The following is an 18,865-nucleotide window of genomic DNA, read 5'->3' on the forward strand; positions in this document are numbered from 1 at the left end:
GATCACTAACCTTCCCCGTCTGAGGACGCCTATCCATTCATGGCTAAAAAAGCTGATATATTCAGAATGGGAACACCTGGATAAGCTGTTTTTTTCCTCCAATAAAGAGTATCTATGGAGGAAGAATTCAATAAGAAGTGGGAGGTTCCAGCAATTAATGCTGCAATCACCTCGGTGAATAAAAATCTCAATGTCTCTGGCAGGTTCAGTAGCGCAGCCGATTCTTACGGCAATTGGGGTATCTCAGTCCATAAAAGGATCAGTTTGTAGAGATACTTAAGATTCTTCCTGATCAGCAGGCCCAACAATGGGATGGCATATCAGATGCACTATGTTTTACGGTGGATGCGATCAAAAATTCTATCATTTAAGCCTCACGGCTTATGTTGGGACTAGTACATACACAGAGTCCTGTGGCTGGTAAATTGCCAGTCAGCCGAAGCACCATGTAAAAAACTCCTAGCCAGGTTGCCTTTTCATGGTGAGCGGTTATTGGAGACGATCTGGATAAATATATCCAAAGGATTTCTAATGGGAAAAGTTCTCTTTTGCCAGTAAAAGAAGAAGTTCAAACATTTCTCATTTTAGCGTGCTTCCTCTCCAGTACCAGGAGCATCTGCCCCTAGGCAGTTTCGACGGCCTCCAAGTCAAGGCCAAGAGTCCCAGGGCCAGAAGAGTTCTTGGGGCAGGTAGCCTGCAAAGCAAAATGCTAAGGCCTCCTTATGAAGGAGCGCCCCCGCTCGCACGGGTGGATGGAAGGCTTCTGCAATTTCCAAATCTGGCAGGAACAATGTCAGGACAGTGGGGGGGCTTCCTCAGTTTCTCTAGGTTACAAACTAGAGTCCCTAGAATTCCCGTTTCCTCGTTTTCTAAAATCAAATGTTTCCAGAAATCCAGGGGAAAGAAAGTCTCTCTTTTTAGCTCTGGATCATCTTTTATCTCAAGAGGTGATATCGGAGGTTCCCTTAGAGGAACAGAGTTCAGGGTTTTATTCAAACTTTTTCACGGTTTCAAAACGAAACGGGGAGGTAAGTCCTATTTTAAATCTCAAAGATCTGAACCGGCTCTTAAATATCTGGTCCTTTCACATGGAGTCAATCCGATCGGTGGTCTCCATTTTGCAAGGAGGAGAGTTCTGGCATCAATCGATATCAAAGATGCAGATTTCCACGTGCCGATATTTCCCGCTCATCAGAAATTTCTACGCTTTGAAGTAGAAAATCGCATTTTCAGTTTGCGGCTCTGCCATTTGGTCTAGCCACTGCTCCACGGGTATTCACAAAATTCCTGACACCTCCCTTAGTCAGGTTAACGGCCCAGGGCATAAGTCCTAGCCTATTTAAACGATCTGCTTTTAGTAGATCAATCAGTCTCTGGCCTAAATCAAAGAATCTCTGCTGTAAGCTACCTGGAATGCCTAGGTTCGATACTCAACCTAGAAAAATCCTCCTTAAAACCACCAAGGAGATTACAATACTTGGGGCTAGTCATAGATACCATACAAAGAAGGTATTCCTACCCCAGGCAAGAATCGGTTCCATTAAAGAACTGATTCAACTTGTCAAAGCAAAGAGAAATCCTTCCATTCAGATGTGCATGAAATTGTCAGGGAAAATGGTGGCCTCCTTCAAGGCCATTCCTTATGCGCAGTTTAATTCAAGACTGCTACAAAACGCTATTCGGTCTGGAACAAGAAGGTTCAGGCTTTGTTTTTTTTCCAATACTCTCATCCACCTAGGTGTGTCTGAGCCTCAATTGGTGGTTAATATCAGCAACCTCCAAAAATGGAAACTCTTTTTTTACCAGTATCTTGGAAAATGGTAACGGACGCCAGCCTTCTAGGTTGGCAAACAGTCCTGGAAGAAGCTTCTGTCCAGGGGAAATGGTCCAAGAACCAGAAAGGACCCTGTCCATCAACGTTCTAGAAATTAGGGCAGTACATCTGGCCCTGGAATTCTGGACGCTCAGGCTACGGAATTGTCCTGTCAGGATTCAATCCAACAATGCCACGGCTGTGGCTTACATCAATCACAAGGGGGCACGAGAAGTCAAGCAGTCCAAAAAAGAAGTGAATCATGTTCCAGCTTGGGCAGAAAGCAACATACCTTCTCTATTAGCAATGTCCATTCCAGGGATAGAGAATTGGCAGGCGGACTATTAAGTCGCCAACTATTGTTTCCGGGAGAATGGTCCCTTCACCCCGACATCTTCCTCTCAATATGTCAAGAATGGGATTATCCGAACGTAGATCTGTTCACGTCCAGATTAACAACAAAGTCGACAACTTTGTGTCTAGGACCAAGGATCCACTAGCGTGCGGAACAGACGCCTTGGTCTTCCCATAGGATCAGTTTTCACTGATCTATGCGTTCCTCCAGTTCTGCTACTTCCGCGACTTCTCCTCAGGATCAAGCAGGAACGAAGAGAGGTGATTCTGGTGGCACTAGCGTGGCGCCGAGATTATAAAGATGACAGTAGAAGTCCCTTGGATCCTGCCATTATGGCCAGACCTTCTAGCTCAAGGTCCGGTATTTCATCCTACCTTACAAACGCTAAATTTAGCGGTTTTGCTATTGAAACCCACATTCTAAAGGATCGTGGGTTATCTCCTTCAGTAGTGTCTACTTTGATTGATGCTAGGAAGCCGGTCTCCAGAGTCAGTTGCTTAGAATCTGGAAGGCACATATTTTCTGGTATGGATCCAGGGGTTGGCACCCCAGGAAGTATGTCATAGGTAGGATTCTTGAATTTCTGCATATGGGATTAGAAATTAACCTGGCCCTGAGTACGATCAAGGGCCAGGTCTCGGCCTTATCAATATTTTTTCAACGGCCTCTTGCTTCTCACTCTCTGGTGCGTACTTTTATTCAGGGGGTAACCAGAATTAATCCCCCTGTCAAGGCACCTCTAAATCCTTGGGATTTGAATTTTAGTCTTGTCGGCTTTACAGAATCAGCCTTTTGAACCTATATGGGAAATTCCCTTAGTTCTTTTAAAGAAAAATAGTCTTTTTGGTTGCCATATCTTCTGCCAAGAAGAATATCAGAATTGGCGGCTCTGTCTTGTAAAGAGCCATATTTTTAATCATGCATAAGGATAAGGTGGTATTGTGGCCTCATCCTAAATTTCTACCGGAAGGGATGACCAGTTCTCATTTGAACCAAGATATTATTCTGCCTTTTTTCCCAGAGTCTCGATCTAAGGAAAAGAAGGCACTACATTCCCTTGATGTAGTAAGAGCGGTTAAGGCCTATTTTTAGGAAACCGCTCAGATTTGCAAAAACTTGTCCTAAAAGAGGACAAGCAGCATTGAAATCTACTATTTCCAAATGGATTAGTTAAGTGATTGTTCAATCTTATGGTCTGAGGAAGAAAGTTCCTCCTTTTCATGTTAAAACACATTCCACCAGGGCTGTTAGTGCCTTACGTTACCAGGCCTCTATGGCTCAGATCTGCAAGGTCGCAACTTGGTCTTCAGTCCATACATTTACCAGATTCTATAAAATCGATGCGTAGTGTACTGCAGGCTGCAGTATAAGTCCTCTGGCCTCTTAATGCCCTACCTTTTATTGTGTATCCCTCCCTTCTGTTGCCATTGCTATGGGACATCCAACATAGTAATTACTATGGCTCTGTGTCCCCTGATGTATGAAAAGAAAACAGGATTTTTTAAACAGCTTACCTGTAAAATCCTTTTCTTTGAGGTACATCAGGGGACACAGAGGTCCCTCCCTTTTTGGTATACACGTGTATTGCTTGGCTACAAAACTGAATACTCCCAATAGTGGGAGGGGTTATATAGGGAGTGCACTTGTTAATTTAGGGCGTGCCAGTGCCCATCACCTAAAGGTGGCCTATAACCCACATAGTAATTACTATGGCTCTGTGTCCCCTGATGTACCTCAAAGAAAAGGATTTTACAGGTAAGCTGTTTTAAAAATCCTGTTTTTTTTTTTGTAACCTTGGCCAGATCTGTGCCTTGCCACAATTCTGTCTCTGAGCTCTTCAGGCAGTTCCTTTGACCTCATGATTCTTATTTGCTCTGACATGCACTGTGAGCTGTAAGGTTCTATATAGACAGGTGTGTGGCTTTCCTAATCAAGTCCAATCAGTATAATCAAACACAGCTGGACTCAAATGAAGGTGTAGAACCATCTCAAGGATGATCAGAAGAAATGGACAGCACCTGAGTTAAATGTATGAGTGTCACAGCAAAGGGTCTGAATACTTAGGACCATGTGATATTTCAGTTTTTCTTTTTTAATAAATCTGAAAAAATGTCAACAATTCTGTGTTTTTCTGTCAATATGTGCTGTGTGTGCATTAATGAGGAAAAAAATGAACTTAAATGATTTTAGCAAATGGCTGCAATATAACAAAGAGTGAAAAATTTAAGGGGGTCTGAATACTTTCCGTCCCCACTGTACAGGCCAGATCTGCTTAGCTCTGTAATCATTTGCCAGCACCTACCATGATCAGGTCCTATACCTGCATATTGAACATGAGAACTCAGCTCGATAATGCAGGAATTATAAACCTACTTCCACCAGTTAGTTAAACAGTTGTGGCATAGACTCAATTCACAAAGTATTAACACATGCGTACAGAGGTTTGTTTAGGCCATGTGATTGTCATTTTCAAATCTAACTGGACTCGGCTAAAAAGAAAAACTGCCCCTTTTTTTAAAAATATTGATCCTTCTACTGGTGTGTTAGCTTTGTGAATTGAACCTATTAATTAGCTGCTTGAAGTGTCCAATATGCTGGGCTTGTTGGCATTACATTATTAATAGAACTAGGTCATAATCAATATTAGTCATCCTTTCTTACAATATATACTGTGAATTTAACCAGTTCGATATCTAGTGAAGCAGCTTCAACTTAAAATTGGAACCTTTGGGAACGCTTTGGCAAATAATGAATAGCTGTACTTCCTTTTTAAGTGTTTCAACCTTAAAGTTAAAGTATAGGAAAAACGTTTGTTTTCATTTTGAATAGAGCAAGGGAGGGTTATAACCCCTGTCAGATTTTTTTTTTCGCCATCTGTGTCCCATTTTGGAGATATATACTTTTCGCCTTGCAAAAGTATTCACCCCCTTGGCATTTTTCGTGTTTTGTTGCCTCACAACCTGGAATTAACATGATTTGTTTGAGGATTTGCATCATTTAATTTACAGAACATGCCCACAACTTTGAAGATGTTTTTTTTTTTTTTTTTTAATTGTGAAGCAAACAACAAATAAGACAACATAACAGAAAAAGTCCAATGTGCATAACTATTCACCCCCCTAACGTCAATACTTTTTAGAGCCACCTTTTTGCGGCTATCACAGCTCCAAGTCACTTTGAATAGTTCTCTATGAGCTTGCCACATCCTACCACTGGGATTTTTGCCCATTTCTCCTTGCAAAACTGCTCCAGCTCCTTCAAGTTGGATGGTTTGCGCTTGTGAACAGCAATCTTTAAGTCTGGCCACAGATTTTCTATTGGATTGAGGTCTGGGCTTTGGCTAGGCCATTCCAACACATTTACATGTTTCCCCTTAAACCACTCAAGTGTTGTTTTAGCAGTGTGTTTGGGGTCATTGTCCTGCTGGAAGGTGAACCTCCATCCTAGCCTCGAATCACACACAGAGTGGTACAGGTTTTGCTCAAGAATATCCCTGTATTTGGCACCATCCATCTTTCCCTCAACTCTGACCAGTTTCCCAGTCCTGACTGCTGAAAAACATTCCCACAGCATGATGCTGCCTCCACCATGTTTCACTGTGGGGATGGTGTTCTTTGGGTGATGTGTTGGGTTTGCGCCAGACATAGCGTTTTCTTTGATGGCCAAAAAGTAAAGTTTTAGTCTCATCAGACCAGATCACCTTCCTCCATACATTTTGGGAGTTTCCCACATGCCTTTTCGCAAAATCAAAACGTGTAATTTTGTTTTTTGCTGAGTGTAATGGCTTTCTTCTGGCCACTCTGCCATTAAGCCCAACTCTATGGAGCGTACGGCTTATTGTCGTCCTATGTACATGTATGTATGTATGATACTTCAGTCTCTGCTGTGGAACTCTGCAGCTCCTACGGGATACCTTAGGTCCCTGTGCTGCCTCTCTGAATTATGCACTCCTTGCCGGGTCCATGGGTTTTGGTGTGCAGCTGTCTCTTAGCACGTTTGCTGTCGTGACATATTCTTTCCATTTGGTTATGATAGATTTGATGGTGCTCCTAGGGATCATCAAAGATTTGGATATTTTTTTTTATAACCTAACCCTGACTTGTACTTCTCAACAACATTGTCCCTTACTTGTTTGGAGATATCCTTTGGAGATTTCCAGTGTTTGGTTAGTGGTGCCTCATGCTTAGGTGTTGCAGCCTCTGGGGCCTTTCAAAACAGTGTGTATATGTAATGACAGATCATGTGACACTTAGATTGCACACAGGTGGACATCATTTCACTAATTATGTGACTTCTGAAGGTAATTGGCTGCACCAGAGCTTTTTATGGGCTTCATAATAAAGGGGATGAATGCATACGCACATGCCAATTATCAGTTTTTTAATTTCTGAAAAATAGTTTTATATATATATATTTTTCTAATTTTACTTCACCAACTTAGACTATTGTGTTCTGATCCATCACATATAATTCAGATTAAAAAAAACATTGAACTAAACTCTGTAATGTAACAAAATAGGTAAAAATCCAAGGGGGTGAATACTTTTGCAAGGCATTGTACCTTCACTTCCCGCCCCATAGCCAAACAGGAAGTGAGAGGAAATCCCTTCAAATTAGGGAAATTCCTTGGGGACCCCAGGTCATCAGAACTAGTGTCCCCATTGGAAGATTTCCGCTCTATGACTTTTCTGGGGATAACCCAAAACTTTTTCTTCTTTTATATTTTCTTTTACTTTCACTTTCAATGATAATAGTAAACAGGAAAATTAGAGACAGTAAATCTCTTTATTAGGGGCATAGACAACAGTAATAACTGACAGGTGTTCTTATCTCTCTCCACTTGATCCAAAACGAAATAAAAAAGTTTTGCCTTTTATTGTACTTTAAAGCGGAGTTCCGCCTGTGAAAAAAAAAATAAAGGTTAGTAACTACAAATACTGCAGCTGCTGACTTTTAATATAAGGACACTTACCTCTCCAGGGAGCCCGCGATGTTCTCACCCGAAGCTGACCCGTCTCACGGCTCTGGGTGCAGGCACCAATATCCTTACTAAGGGAAACAGGAAGTGGAGCCTGTTTCCTACTGCACATGCGCGGGGGGGGGCCGCACATTGCATAGTTCATCGCACAATAGTGCAGCGATCTATGGCCGGAAGTGGGAGCAGATACCTGGACTTAACAGGTACCTGCTCCCCCCTGAAAGGTGTCAACCGGAGGGGGGAGGAATCATTTCAGTGGAAGTTCCATTTCTGGTTGGCACTCCACTTTAACTGAGATATAGTGAAAAGAAAAGTTTGATTTAGCATATCAAATATACAAAATGGTAGGTTCACACTGAGCTGCGGGAATGAAGCCGTGCGAGTTCAGCTGTTCAGCTCCCGCATGTCAGCCCCGATTTCGGCAGGGATTTCACAGACATCTGTGCGGGTTTCTGCACAGATGTCAATTTTAAATCACACCCCTAATTCGCAAAAAATAGTACAGAAACTACTTTTTGAAATCAGTGCGGCGCCACAAATGCGGCATCGCACCGATTAGGACAGTGCCATTGCCGCCGATTTGACATGTCAAATCGCATGTCAATACGCACCAATGTGAACCAGGTCCTAAACACTGATCATATGATCATGAAGGAATACAGCTTTTGTTGCGTGTGAATTTTTTAAGCTGAACTCGAGGAATTATGTATTTTTTAAAGCTTACATTGCTTCAGTTTCATCACGGGCCGCTGGGGACTGCAGAAATGCCCTATAGTAGCCAGTACTACATACAGCCAGCTCTAGTAGTATCTTCCAGGTGCTGCTCTAGTGGCTTACTATCTGTATACTGACTTGGTTGCACGCTCAGCACCTCCACCATTTAGAGAACGTCTTGTATTTATTTCAATAACTTTAAGGTGTTCTCTCATTGGATGATGTAGAGAGAAGGGGCAAATGTCACCATCTCTGCCTCGTCGAATCAGAGAAAGCCTTATATTCATAAAAAGTAATACAAGATGTTCTCTGAATGGTGACGGTGCCAAGCGAGTGATCTGTTTCATCTGTGCCTGTCTGTAACCTGTGGTCTGTATACGATGGCAAGTCACTTGAGCAGGACCCGTAAGATGAAGATGTAGCCAGGCTGGGCCGATATAAAAATTAGCCCTTTAATCTTGCAAGGATCACCAAACCTTAAAGTGATGTAAAGTCTCGTTTTTTTCCCTATAAAAATAACAAACATGTTATATTTATCTGCTTTGTTGCAGTGTTTTTGCACAGAGCAGCCCTGGATCCTCCTCTTCTCTTGCTATGGGGGCACCCGAGCCAAGTGACAGCTCCCTGTGTCCAATCAGACACAGAGCCCCAGCCCCGCCCCCTCTCTCTCCTGATTGGCTAGCTGACTTTGACAGCAGTGGCAGCCAATGGCGCCACTGCTGTGTCTCAGCCAATCAGGAGGGAGAATATCGGACGGCTGAGACACTCGTGGACATCGCTGGACAGAGAGAGACCTCAGGAAAGTGTTAAGGGGGCTGAGGGGGGCTGCTGCACACAAGGCTTTTTATCTTAATGCATAGAATGCATTAAGATAAAAAATCTTCTGCCTTTACAACTCCTTTATTGTATATTTGTTCTACTTGTTTTTTTTTTCCCTCAAATAGTTTTCCCTTTGCAAATTAGTTATAACTTTTTTTAGATATGATTTTATAGCATAAAATCCACATCTCAAATGCTACACTCTACTTGAATCAGTACCATTCGGAAAAACTGCTACTTTTTATTGTAATGGTTACAGTGCCTTGCAAAAGTATTCACCCCCCTTGGCATGTTTTGTGTTTTGTTGCCTCACAACCTGGAATTAACATGGGTTGTTTGACGATTTGCATCATTTAATTTACAGAACATGCCCACGACTTTGAAGATTTTTTTAAAAATTTTTTATTGTGAAGCAAACAACAATTAGGACAACTTTGAAGATGGTTTTCCCAGTTCCAACTGCTGAAAAACATCCCCACAGTATGATGCTGTCACCACCATGTTTCACTGTGGGGATGGTGTTCTTTGGGTGATGTGATGTGTTGAGTTGGTGGCAGACATAGCGTTTTCTTTGATGGCCAAAAAGTTAAATTTTAGTCTCATCAGACCAAAGCACCTTCCTCCATATTTTGGGAGTCTCCCACAGGCCTTTTCGCAAACTCAAAACATGCCATTTTGTTTTTTGCTGAAAGTAATGACTTTCTTCTAGCCACTCTGCCATAAAGCCCAACTCTGTGGCGCATATGGCTTATTGTCTTCCTATATACAGATACTCCAGTCTCTGCTGCGGAACTCTGCAGCTCCTCTAGGGTTACCTTAGGTCTCTGTGCTGCCTCTCTGATTAATGCCCTCCTTGCCCGGTCCAAGAGTTTTGGTGTGCGGCCGTCTCTTGGCAGGTTTGCTGTTGTAACATGTTCTTTCCATTTGGTTATGATAGATTTGATGGTGCTCCTAGGGATCATCAAAGATTTGGATATTTTTTTATAACCTAACCCTGACTTGTACTTCTCAACAACATTGTCCCTTACTTGTTTGGAAAGTTCCTTGGTCTTCATGGCAATGTTTGGTTAGTGGTGCCTATTGCTTAGGTGTTGCAGCCTCTGGGGCCTTTCAAAAAGGTGTGTATATGTAATGACAGATCATATGACACCTAGATTGCACACAGGTGGACATCATTTCACTAATTATGTGACTTCTGAAGGTAATTGGTTGGACCAGAGCTTTTTATGGGCTTCATAACAAATGGGGTGAATACATACGCTCATGCCAATTATCATTTTTTTATTTCTGAAAAATAGTTTTATGTATATATTTTTCTAATTTTACTTCACAACTTAGACCATTGTGTTCTGATCCATCACGTATAATTCAGATTAAAAAAACATTGAACTAAAATCTGTAATGTAACAAAATAGGTAAAAAGACAAGGGGGGGGGGGGGGGGAAATACTTTTGCAAGGCACTGTATATCATTATATTGATACTAAGGAACAAAGAACTGCATGCTTTTTAGAATGTTGAGATATTCTGAAATGTTCTTCATTGATCTAACCCACTCAATGAGGCCTTTTCTGAAAGTCACCCCCTGTCCTCAAGGTTTTCAAAATTTTGGAAAGAGTGGTTTTGTGTGAATGAATGCCTAATGATTGTATTTAAACAAATTTTTCACTTGCGTAAAATATGTGGTATGAAGAAACATTTTATAGTTGGTCAGTTTAAAAGATCAATGAGCCTGTGAGTGGAACTGTATTCTTATTTTTTCAGCCTTGATGGAGTTCATCTTATTGAAGAAATTCCACAAGCAGATCTGCAGGCTGTAATAAAGAAAAGTTTTGCGGTAGTAAATAGTTCAGTGTCTGAAGGGATGTCGGCAGCAATACTTGAGGTAAGAGGTATCATATTTTATGTCCGGAGTAGAAAATGAATAAAGAACACATTAAATAATGTGTACAAAGTATTTTGCAATATTGGTGGTGTCATTAAGTGTTCAGATGGAATTTTTTAAGCATGTCTCGTATTTTTTCTTAATACATGGTTAATATGGCATATGCTGGGCTTGCTAAAAAGTAAGATCAGCACTCCTTAATTCAGCAAAGACCTAAAGCATAGGTAAAGGCAAAACTTTTTTTTGTTCTGGATAGAGTGGAGAGACACTTGTCAGTTTTTATTAATGTCTGTGCTCCCATTAAAACGGAGTTCTGCCAAAAAAAAAAAAAAATTAAAAGTCAGCAGCCACAAATACTGCAGCTGCTGACTTTTAAAATACGGACACTTGCCTGTCCAGGGCGTCCGCGATGTCCTCCCCGCTCCCGGGTGGAGGCGCCGGCATCTTCAGTAAGGGAATCAGGAAGGGTTTCCTCCTGCACGAGTCGCGCCTCCTGAATGGTCCTTACTGTCTTCTGGGACCTGTGTGTCTCCCAAAAGACAGCGGGGGGGGGGGAGGTGGAGGAGGGGCCAGACATGGCGTAGATCGCTGCAGATTCTGCCACGATCTATCACCAGAAGTGGCAGCAAATACCGGTATTAGACAGGTGTCTGCTCCCCCTACCCCCTGAAAGGTGTCAAATGTGACATCGGAGGTGGGGGGGACCGGATAAGCGAAAGTTTCATTTTTAGATGGAACTCCACTTTAAGGAGAAGATTCACTCTCTCTGTTTATCATTATCATTGAACGTAAAAAAAAAAATCTACATTTTTGGGTTGTCTCCAAATCTTCCAATGGGGAACACTAGTTCTGGTGACCTGGGGGTCCCTAGGAATTCCCTTAATTTGCAGGGATTTCCTCTCACTTCCTGTTTGGTTATGTGACAGGAAGTGAATGGAAATCTCCACAGTGGGACACAAATGGCGAAAAAAGGGTTGTAACCCTCCCTTGCTACATCCAAAATGAAAAGAAAAAATGTTTTGCCTATAGTTCTACTTTAACTTGTTAATCCACAAGTTAAGTCATTGGTGTCTTAGTGTTTTAAATAGACAGTTCAGTTACCTCCAGGCTAGAGTACATAAGTGGGTGCTTTTACTAATATTGCTGCACTGTATATTAAATTGCACAGAGCTGCCCCTTACCACCTCTTCTGTGGTCCCCTGCTAGCGATCTTGGCTCCTCCTCTTCTGTGTCTGCTCCCATAGCCATGTGCTATGGTGCAGATGTGCAGGCTTGTTCCTAAACCAGGCTGTGCGTGTCCATAGACACAGTGCAGGTTGGCCCTGCCCCTCGCTCTCTGCTTCCTGGATTTGACTGACAGCAGCAGGAGCCGCTGTTCACAGCCTGTGAGACCAAGAAGAGAGGAAGAGAAGACCTGCAGCTGGGCACAGCACTGGATCTATACAGGAGTCAGGTAAGTGTTGGGGAGGGGAACACAGTGGAAGGTTTTTTTTTACCTTAATGCAGAGAATGCATTAGGGTTAAAAACCTTTAGACCCATTTTATTCACTTTTAGGAACAAAGATCTTGTGACTATAGAAGAGCAGTCTTTGTGGCTGTTCAGGTCATGCGTGCCATTTCTTCACTAAATGTTGTCTTTGTATAATTCTACACACATTCTGTGATGTAATATGCTGGTTATCACCATTGAAAACAGAAGTAAGTAACATGAGCTGGCACCAAGGTTTAAAGTCCTTTTAGGCAAAAACATAGCTAGAATATATTTAAATCCTGCTTTAGTTTTCTATGCCCCATTATTGTCATTGTCAGAAATGACTCCCTTAGCACCGGTTTTGTACCAACAATCCTCAAAACTGCCACTATCACCCTGGTACCAAAATAACCCATTATGACTCTGGACAATTTAAACAACTTTCACCCAATATCTAACTTGCCCTTCCTTACCAAGATCCTTAAATGGGTTGTGATAACTCGGCTACAAAACCATCTGACCCTAAATTACCTATTTGAATCCCTCCAATTTGGTTTTCAACAACTGCACAGCACAGAAATTGCTTTGGTCAAAGTCACTAACGACTTCCTTTTAGCTTCTGATTTTGGCTCACTAAGTATTCTTATTTTACTGGATCTTAGTCCTGCCTTTGATACTGTAGACCACAATCTTTTGGTCTCTCACCTTGAAAGGATTGGCTCTGAAATGGATTAAGTCATATCTTGCTGAACGCTTTCAGTTTGTTTCTCTTGGTGGATTCCAGTCTGAAGTCTGTCCAGTCAAAGTTCCTCAAGGCTCAATCTTGGGTCCCTTACTTTTTAGCATTAACATGTTTCCACTTGACCAACTGCTTAGATCTCATGGGCTCAATTATCACTTCTATGCTGGTGACACTCCAATATACATCCACACTGAACCGTATTCTACTTTGGCTTTTTCTTTCCTATCCAACTGTATTTGTGATATAAAAACTTGGATGCCCCATAATTTCCTGCAATTAAACAGTGACAAAACTGAAATCATGCTTATTGGCACCCCCTATCAATTACGTAAGTTTAGTCCTAATAGATTATCTATAGATGGCACTGTACTTGAGCTTCAGTCTAAATTGAAAAAACTAGGGGTGATATTTTATGCTAGCTAGCTTAACCTTTGCTCCACATGTACAAATTGTTGTCAGAACATCCTTTTTTCAATGTCCACCAGCCACAAAAATCCCCGTTCTGACAGGAGAGGAGAGACAGATCTGCTGTTCCTACTAATCAGGAACAGCGATCTGTCTCCTCCTCTAGTCAGTCCCATCCCCCCACAGTTAGAAACACACATGAGGGAACAAATTTAACCCCTTGATTGATTGGAGTGTTAACTCCTTCCTACCAGTGACATTTACACAGTAATCAGTGCATTTTTATAGCACTGATCGCTGTATAAATGTCAGTGGTCCCAAAAAACTGTCAAAAGTGTCCGATCTGTCCACCGCAATGTCACAGTCCTGCTAAAAATTGCAGATCGCCGCTATTACTAGTAACAAAAAAAAATAAATAATATTAAAAATGCCAAATACATCGTAAGACCCTTAAAGGTTACACAATTTCTAGTAGTAAGATAATGATACATGATCTGCACTCTGGATGGATCTACTCTTTAGGTTTTGTTAATGTGATAATTTTTCAAAGAAGCATTGTAGACCTTTTTGTTTGTTTTTTTTTTGTGCATAATGGTTTTCACATGGACAAAGTAATCCTTGAACTGTTAATAACGATATTGATGTGTTTGAACATGTCTTTAATTCACGGACTTTGTTGATTATTATGTCTGTATAAAAGATGTAATCACTGTATGTCAAGGAACTTTGCCTTAAATAATACAGAATTAAAAAAAAATGCCAAATACCAAAAACATGTAAAAGAATACATATTGGCCTAAACTGATGAAGAAATTCGTTTTCTTACATTTTTTTGGAGGGACATTTATTATAGCAAATAGTATTAAAATATAGGTTTATTTTTTCAAAATTGTTGGTCTTTTTTTGTTTATAGTGCAAAAAATAAAAACCATAGAGCTGATCAAATACCACCAAAAGAAAGTTCTATTTTTGGGAAAAAAGGACGTCAATTTTGTTTGGGTACAACGTCGCATGACTGCGCAATTGTCAGTTAAAGGGATGCAGTGCCATATCGCAAAAAATTGCCTAGTCATTAAGGGGTGAAATCCTCCAGGGCTGAAGTGGTTAAGATACTCTTGCTCACCTATAAGGCTCTTCATGGCTTGGCACCCCATTATCTCTCGGAAATTTTATTAACTTGCCTACCCCTCCACCCCCCCTTCCCCCGAAACCTCCGCTACTCAAATTCTGGTCTTTTGTGTGTCCCCTCTACTTACCTACACTCGATGGGAGACAAAGCCTTCTCCTGCTATGCTCCAAAACTTTGTAATTCACTTACAAAGAACATCAGTCATCTTCTGTAAACTCATTCAAATAAAATCTAAAAACGTTTTTCTTTAGACAAGCTTTCATGTAATTGTCATTTTTCCTTTGTTTTATCCTGTGTATTTCTTGTGTTTTATTTTTAACCACTTAAGGACCAAAAGAATTTCCCACCTAATGACCAGGCCATTTTTTGCAATACGGCGCTGCGTCGCTTTAACTGACAATTGCGCAGTCATGCGACGCTGTACCCAAACAAAATTGACGTCCTTTTTTCCCCACAAATAGAACTTTCTCTCCACTGTAACTCAAAACATGTAACCAGTAAAAAAATGTAAAGCGTCACCTATGGGGATTTTTAAGTACCAAAGTTTGGTGCCGTTCCACGAGCGTGTGCAATTTTGAAGCATGACATGTTAGGTATCTATTTATTCAGCGTAACTTCATCTTTCACATTATGCAAAAAAATTGTGCTAACTACAGTTTTTTTTTTTTTTTAAAGCACAAAACTGTTTTTTTTCCAAAAAAAGGCGTTAAAAAAATACAGCGCAAGATAAAAAGTTGTAACGACCGCCATTGTATCCTCTAGGGTCTTTGCTAAAAAACATATATAATGTTTGGGGGGGGGGGGGTTCTATATAATTTTCTAGCAAAAAAAATGATGATTTTTACATGTAGGAGAGAAATGTCAGAATTGGCCTGGTTGGCAAGTGATGGCAAGTCGGTGACTGGTGCCATGTTCACTGTGTAATCAAATACATGATAAGTATATAGCAATACCATGGCTAACCAGTTAGCAGTCAATCATTAGTCCCCAGGGGGGAAACATTCTTTTATTACAAGAGGTATGGACTCCAGAGAGAGAGAGACATCATTTTTCCCCTGTACCAGTCATTCATAAGACCTCATCTGGAATAAGTAGTTCAGCTTTGGGTCCTAGTTTATTATATATTTTCTAAAATCAGAGGTTCTGTAGAATAAAAAAATTGTAGTTGTGTTTTTTTTTTTATGTGGCATGCTATTTGCGCACCGGTTTATCAAATCTACACTACTGTGCAAAAGTTTTAGGCTGGTGTGGATGTGGTATATCTGGATTTTGCAAAAGCATTTGATACAGTCCCCCACAAACGCTTCATCTACAAGCTATGGTCTGTAGGCATGGACCATAGGTTATGTATCTGGATAGAAAACTGGCTACAGGGGCATGTCCAAAGGGTTGTGATAAATAAGGTTGAATGGAGGGGTTCCCCCACAGTGTTTTTAAGCAGCAAAAATATCACAATTTATTGAATGTATAAAAAGGGTCTTTATTAAGAAAAAAATAGAAACACTTGTTTAACATTAAAATATGAGCTCTGGTCATGAGGCAAAAATACATATACCATAATACAGCGATGTGAACATGGATATATAATATTACATTACAGTGATAGTCATGCTAGAAGACCAACGCGTTTCGACCTAATCAGTCATGGTCTTCTTCTGGGGGATAAATTGCTCTAGAATAAATGCATTCAAATTTAGACTTTTCAAAACAACATTTTTCAACATGCACCACTTTTTTTGTATATGGACATTGATATATTTGCCACTGAAAGCTGGAATGATGGCCTCAAGGTTAGTAATCTAGAATCGGCTGAACGATCCTTGAGGGAACCCCTCCATTCAATATACAGCTACCTATTTCTCACCTCAGTGTAATTTTCCACGTGATAAATAAGGTATACTCAGAATGGTCTAGAGTGGTTAGTGGGGTGCCCCAGGGCTCTATCCTGGGACCAATTCTGTTTGATTTATTTATAAATGATATAGAGGATGGGATAAATAACTCGACCTCAGTGTTTGCTGAGGACACAAATATATGCAGGGCAATAACAACACAGCAGGATATAGAAACTTTACAAGAGGACCTAAAAAAATTAATGGAGTGGGCTACTGCATGGCAAATGAAGTTTAACATTGAAAAAAGTATGGTAATGCACTAGTAGAAGACAGACTGAGCAATAGCATGCAGTGTCAAGCTGCAGCTACCAAAGCCAGCAGAATATTAGCATGCATTAAAAAGTGAATTTAGTCCAGAGATAAAAAGATTATTCTGACACCTTATAAAACTCTGGTTCAGCCGCATCTGGAGTCACAAACCCTCAGAAGAATGTGCTGGAGCTGGAAAGAGTCTAGAGGGGATTGGAGGACCGCAATTATGAGGAAAGACTACAAGTGGTAAATTTATTCTCCCTGGAGAAGAGACGCTTGAGAGGAGATATGATTTCGATATACAAATATCTCAACGGTGATCCCAGCGTAAGTATGAAAATTTTCAGTCTCGGAGAGAGTAAGAGGATACAGACCACATGATAAGACTGGAAGAAACGTGGTTTAACCTTAAGCTGCGTAGGGGTTTTTTAACTGTCAGGACAGTAAGGATGTGGAACTATGGATAGTTTTCAAATACTCTTGGATGTGTAGCTTAACGAAAACAATTTAAGGGGGTATGGGAAATGATTTTTACACACACACACACACACACACCTACACAGGTTGAACTGGATGGACTCACACCTACACAGGTTGAACTGGATGGACTGTTGTCTTTATTCAACCTTACCAACTATGTAACTATGTACAGTATCTCACAAAAGTGAGTACACCCCTCAAATTTTTGTAAATATGTTATTATATCTTTTCATGTGACAACACTGAAGAAATTACACTTTGCTACAATGTAAAGTAGTGAGTGTACAGCATGTAAATTTGCCGTCCCCTCAAAATAACTCAACACACAGCCATTAATGTCTAAACCACTGGCAACAAAAGTGAGTACACCCCTAACCCTAAGTGAAAATGTCCACATTGGGCCCAAACTGTCAATATTTTGTGTGTCCACCATTATTACCCAGCACTGCCTTAACCTTTTTGGGCATTGACTTCACCAGAGCTTCACAAGTTGCCACTGGAGTCCTCTTCCACTCCTCCATGATGACATCACAGAGCTGGTGGATGTCAGAGACCTTGTGCTCCTCCACCTTCCATTTGAGGATGCCCCACTTATGGGTTTAGGTCTGGAAACATGCTTGGCCAGTCCATTACCTTTACCCTCAGCTTCTTTAGCAAGGCAGTGGTCGTCTCGGAGGTGTGTTTTGGGTCGTCATCATGTTGGAATACTGCCCTGTGGCCCAGTCCGAAGGGAAGGTAATCATGCTCTGCTTCAGTATGTCACAATACATGTTGGCATTCACGGTTCCCTCAATAAACTGTAGCTTCCCTGTGCCAGCAGCACTCATGCAGCCCCAGACCATGACACTCCCACCACCATGCTTGACTGTAGGCAAGACACACTTGTCTTTGTACTCCTCACCTGGTTGCCGCCACACATGCTTGACACCATCTGAACCAAATAAGTTTATCTTGGTCTCATCAGACCACAGGACATGGTTCCAATAATCCATGTCCTTAGTCTGCTTGTCTTTAGTAAACTGTTTGTGGGCTTTTGTGCATCATCTTTAGAAGAGGCTTCCCTATGGGACAACAGCCATGCAGACCAATTTGATGCAGTGTACGGAGTATGGTCTAAGCACTGACAGGCTGATCCCCCACCCCTTCAACCTCTGCACTAATGCTGGCAGCACTCATACGCCTATTTCCGAAAGACAACCTCTGGATATGACGCTGAGCACACGTACTCAACCTCTTTGGTTGACCATGAGAGGCCTGTTCTGAGTGGTCCTGTTAAACCACTATATGGTCTTGGCCATCGTGCTGCAGCTCAGTTTCAGGGTCTTGGCAATCTTCTTATAGCCTAGGCCATCTTTATGTAGAGCAACAATTCTTTTTTTCAGATCCTCAGAGAGTTCTTTGTCATGAAATGCCATGTTGAACTTCCAGTGACCAATATGAGTGAGAGCGATAACACCAAATTAAACACACCTGCTCCCCATTCACACCTGAGACCTTGTAACACTAACGAGTCACATGACACCGGGAAGGGAAAATGGCAAATTGAGCCTAATTTGGACATTTCCACTTAGGAGTGTACTCGCTTTTGTTGCCAGTGGTTTAGACATTAATGGCTGTGCCTGTCACAGGGAGGGGGGCATCGAAGGGAGGGCTGCAGGAGCTAGAATATGTTACATGTTCCACCCTAAAAATGGGTGGAACATGTAACATGTTCCCAAAGGTGAACTTATCCTTTAAAGTGGTAGTAAACTCTGTACTACAAGCTTACCTGTAGGTACTGTGAATATCTCCTAAACTTGCACAGTTTAGGAGATGTTCAGAGTGCATGCAGCCAATAACATCATCGGCACATGTGCTCTGAAGGTCAGGCTTAGCCCGGGTTCACACCTATGCGAATTAGATGTGCGTTTCCCCGCATCTAATTTGCA

General features: G+C 41.4%; 1 protein-coding gene across 5 annotated transcripts in view; it reads left to right on the forward strand.

Moving 5' to 3' along the window:
• Window positions 1-18,865, forward strand: part of GLT1D1 (glycosyltransferase 1 domain containing 1) — a 168,027-nt gene that overhangs the window by 111,557 nt on the left and 37,605 nt on the right. For all 5 annotated transcript variants that reach the window (XR_012243962.1, XM_073628015.1, XM_073628023.1 and 2 more), the window contains exon 10: window positions 10,443-10,563. Coding sequence is in view for 4 of the 5 variants with exons in the window: in XM_073628015.1 (XP_073484116.1) it covers window positions 10,443-10,563 (121 nt within the window). In the remaining variant the exon portion in view is untranslated. The remainder of the gene's footprint in view (window positions 1-10,442; window positions 10,564-18,865) is intronic.

Source organism: Aquarana catesbeiana, linkage group LG01, assembly GCF_042186555.1.
Source record: "Aquarana catesbeiana isolate 2022-GZ linkage group LG01, ASM4218655v1, whole genome shotgun sequence".
In the NCBI taxonomy this organism is placed as follows: domain Eukaryota; kingdom Metazoa; phylum Chordata; class Amphibia; order Anura; family Ranidae; genus Aquarana; species Aquarana catesbeiana.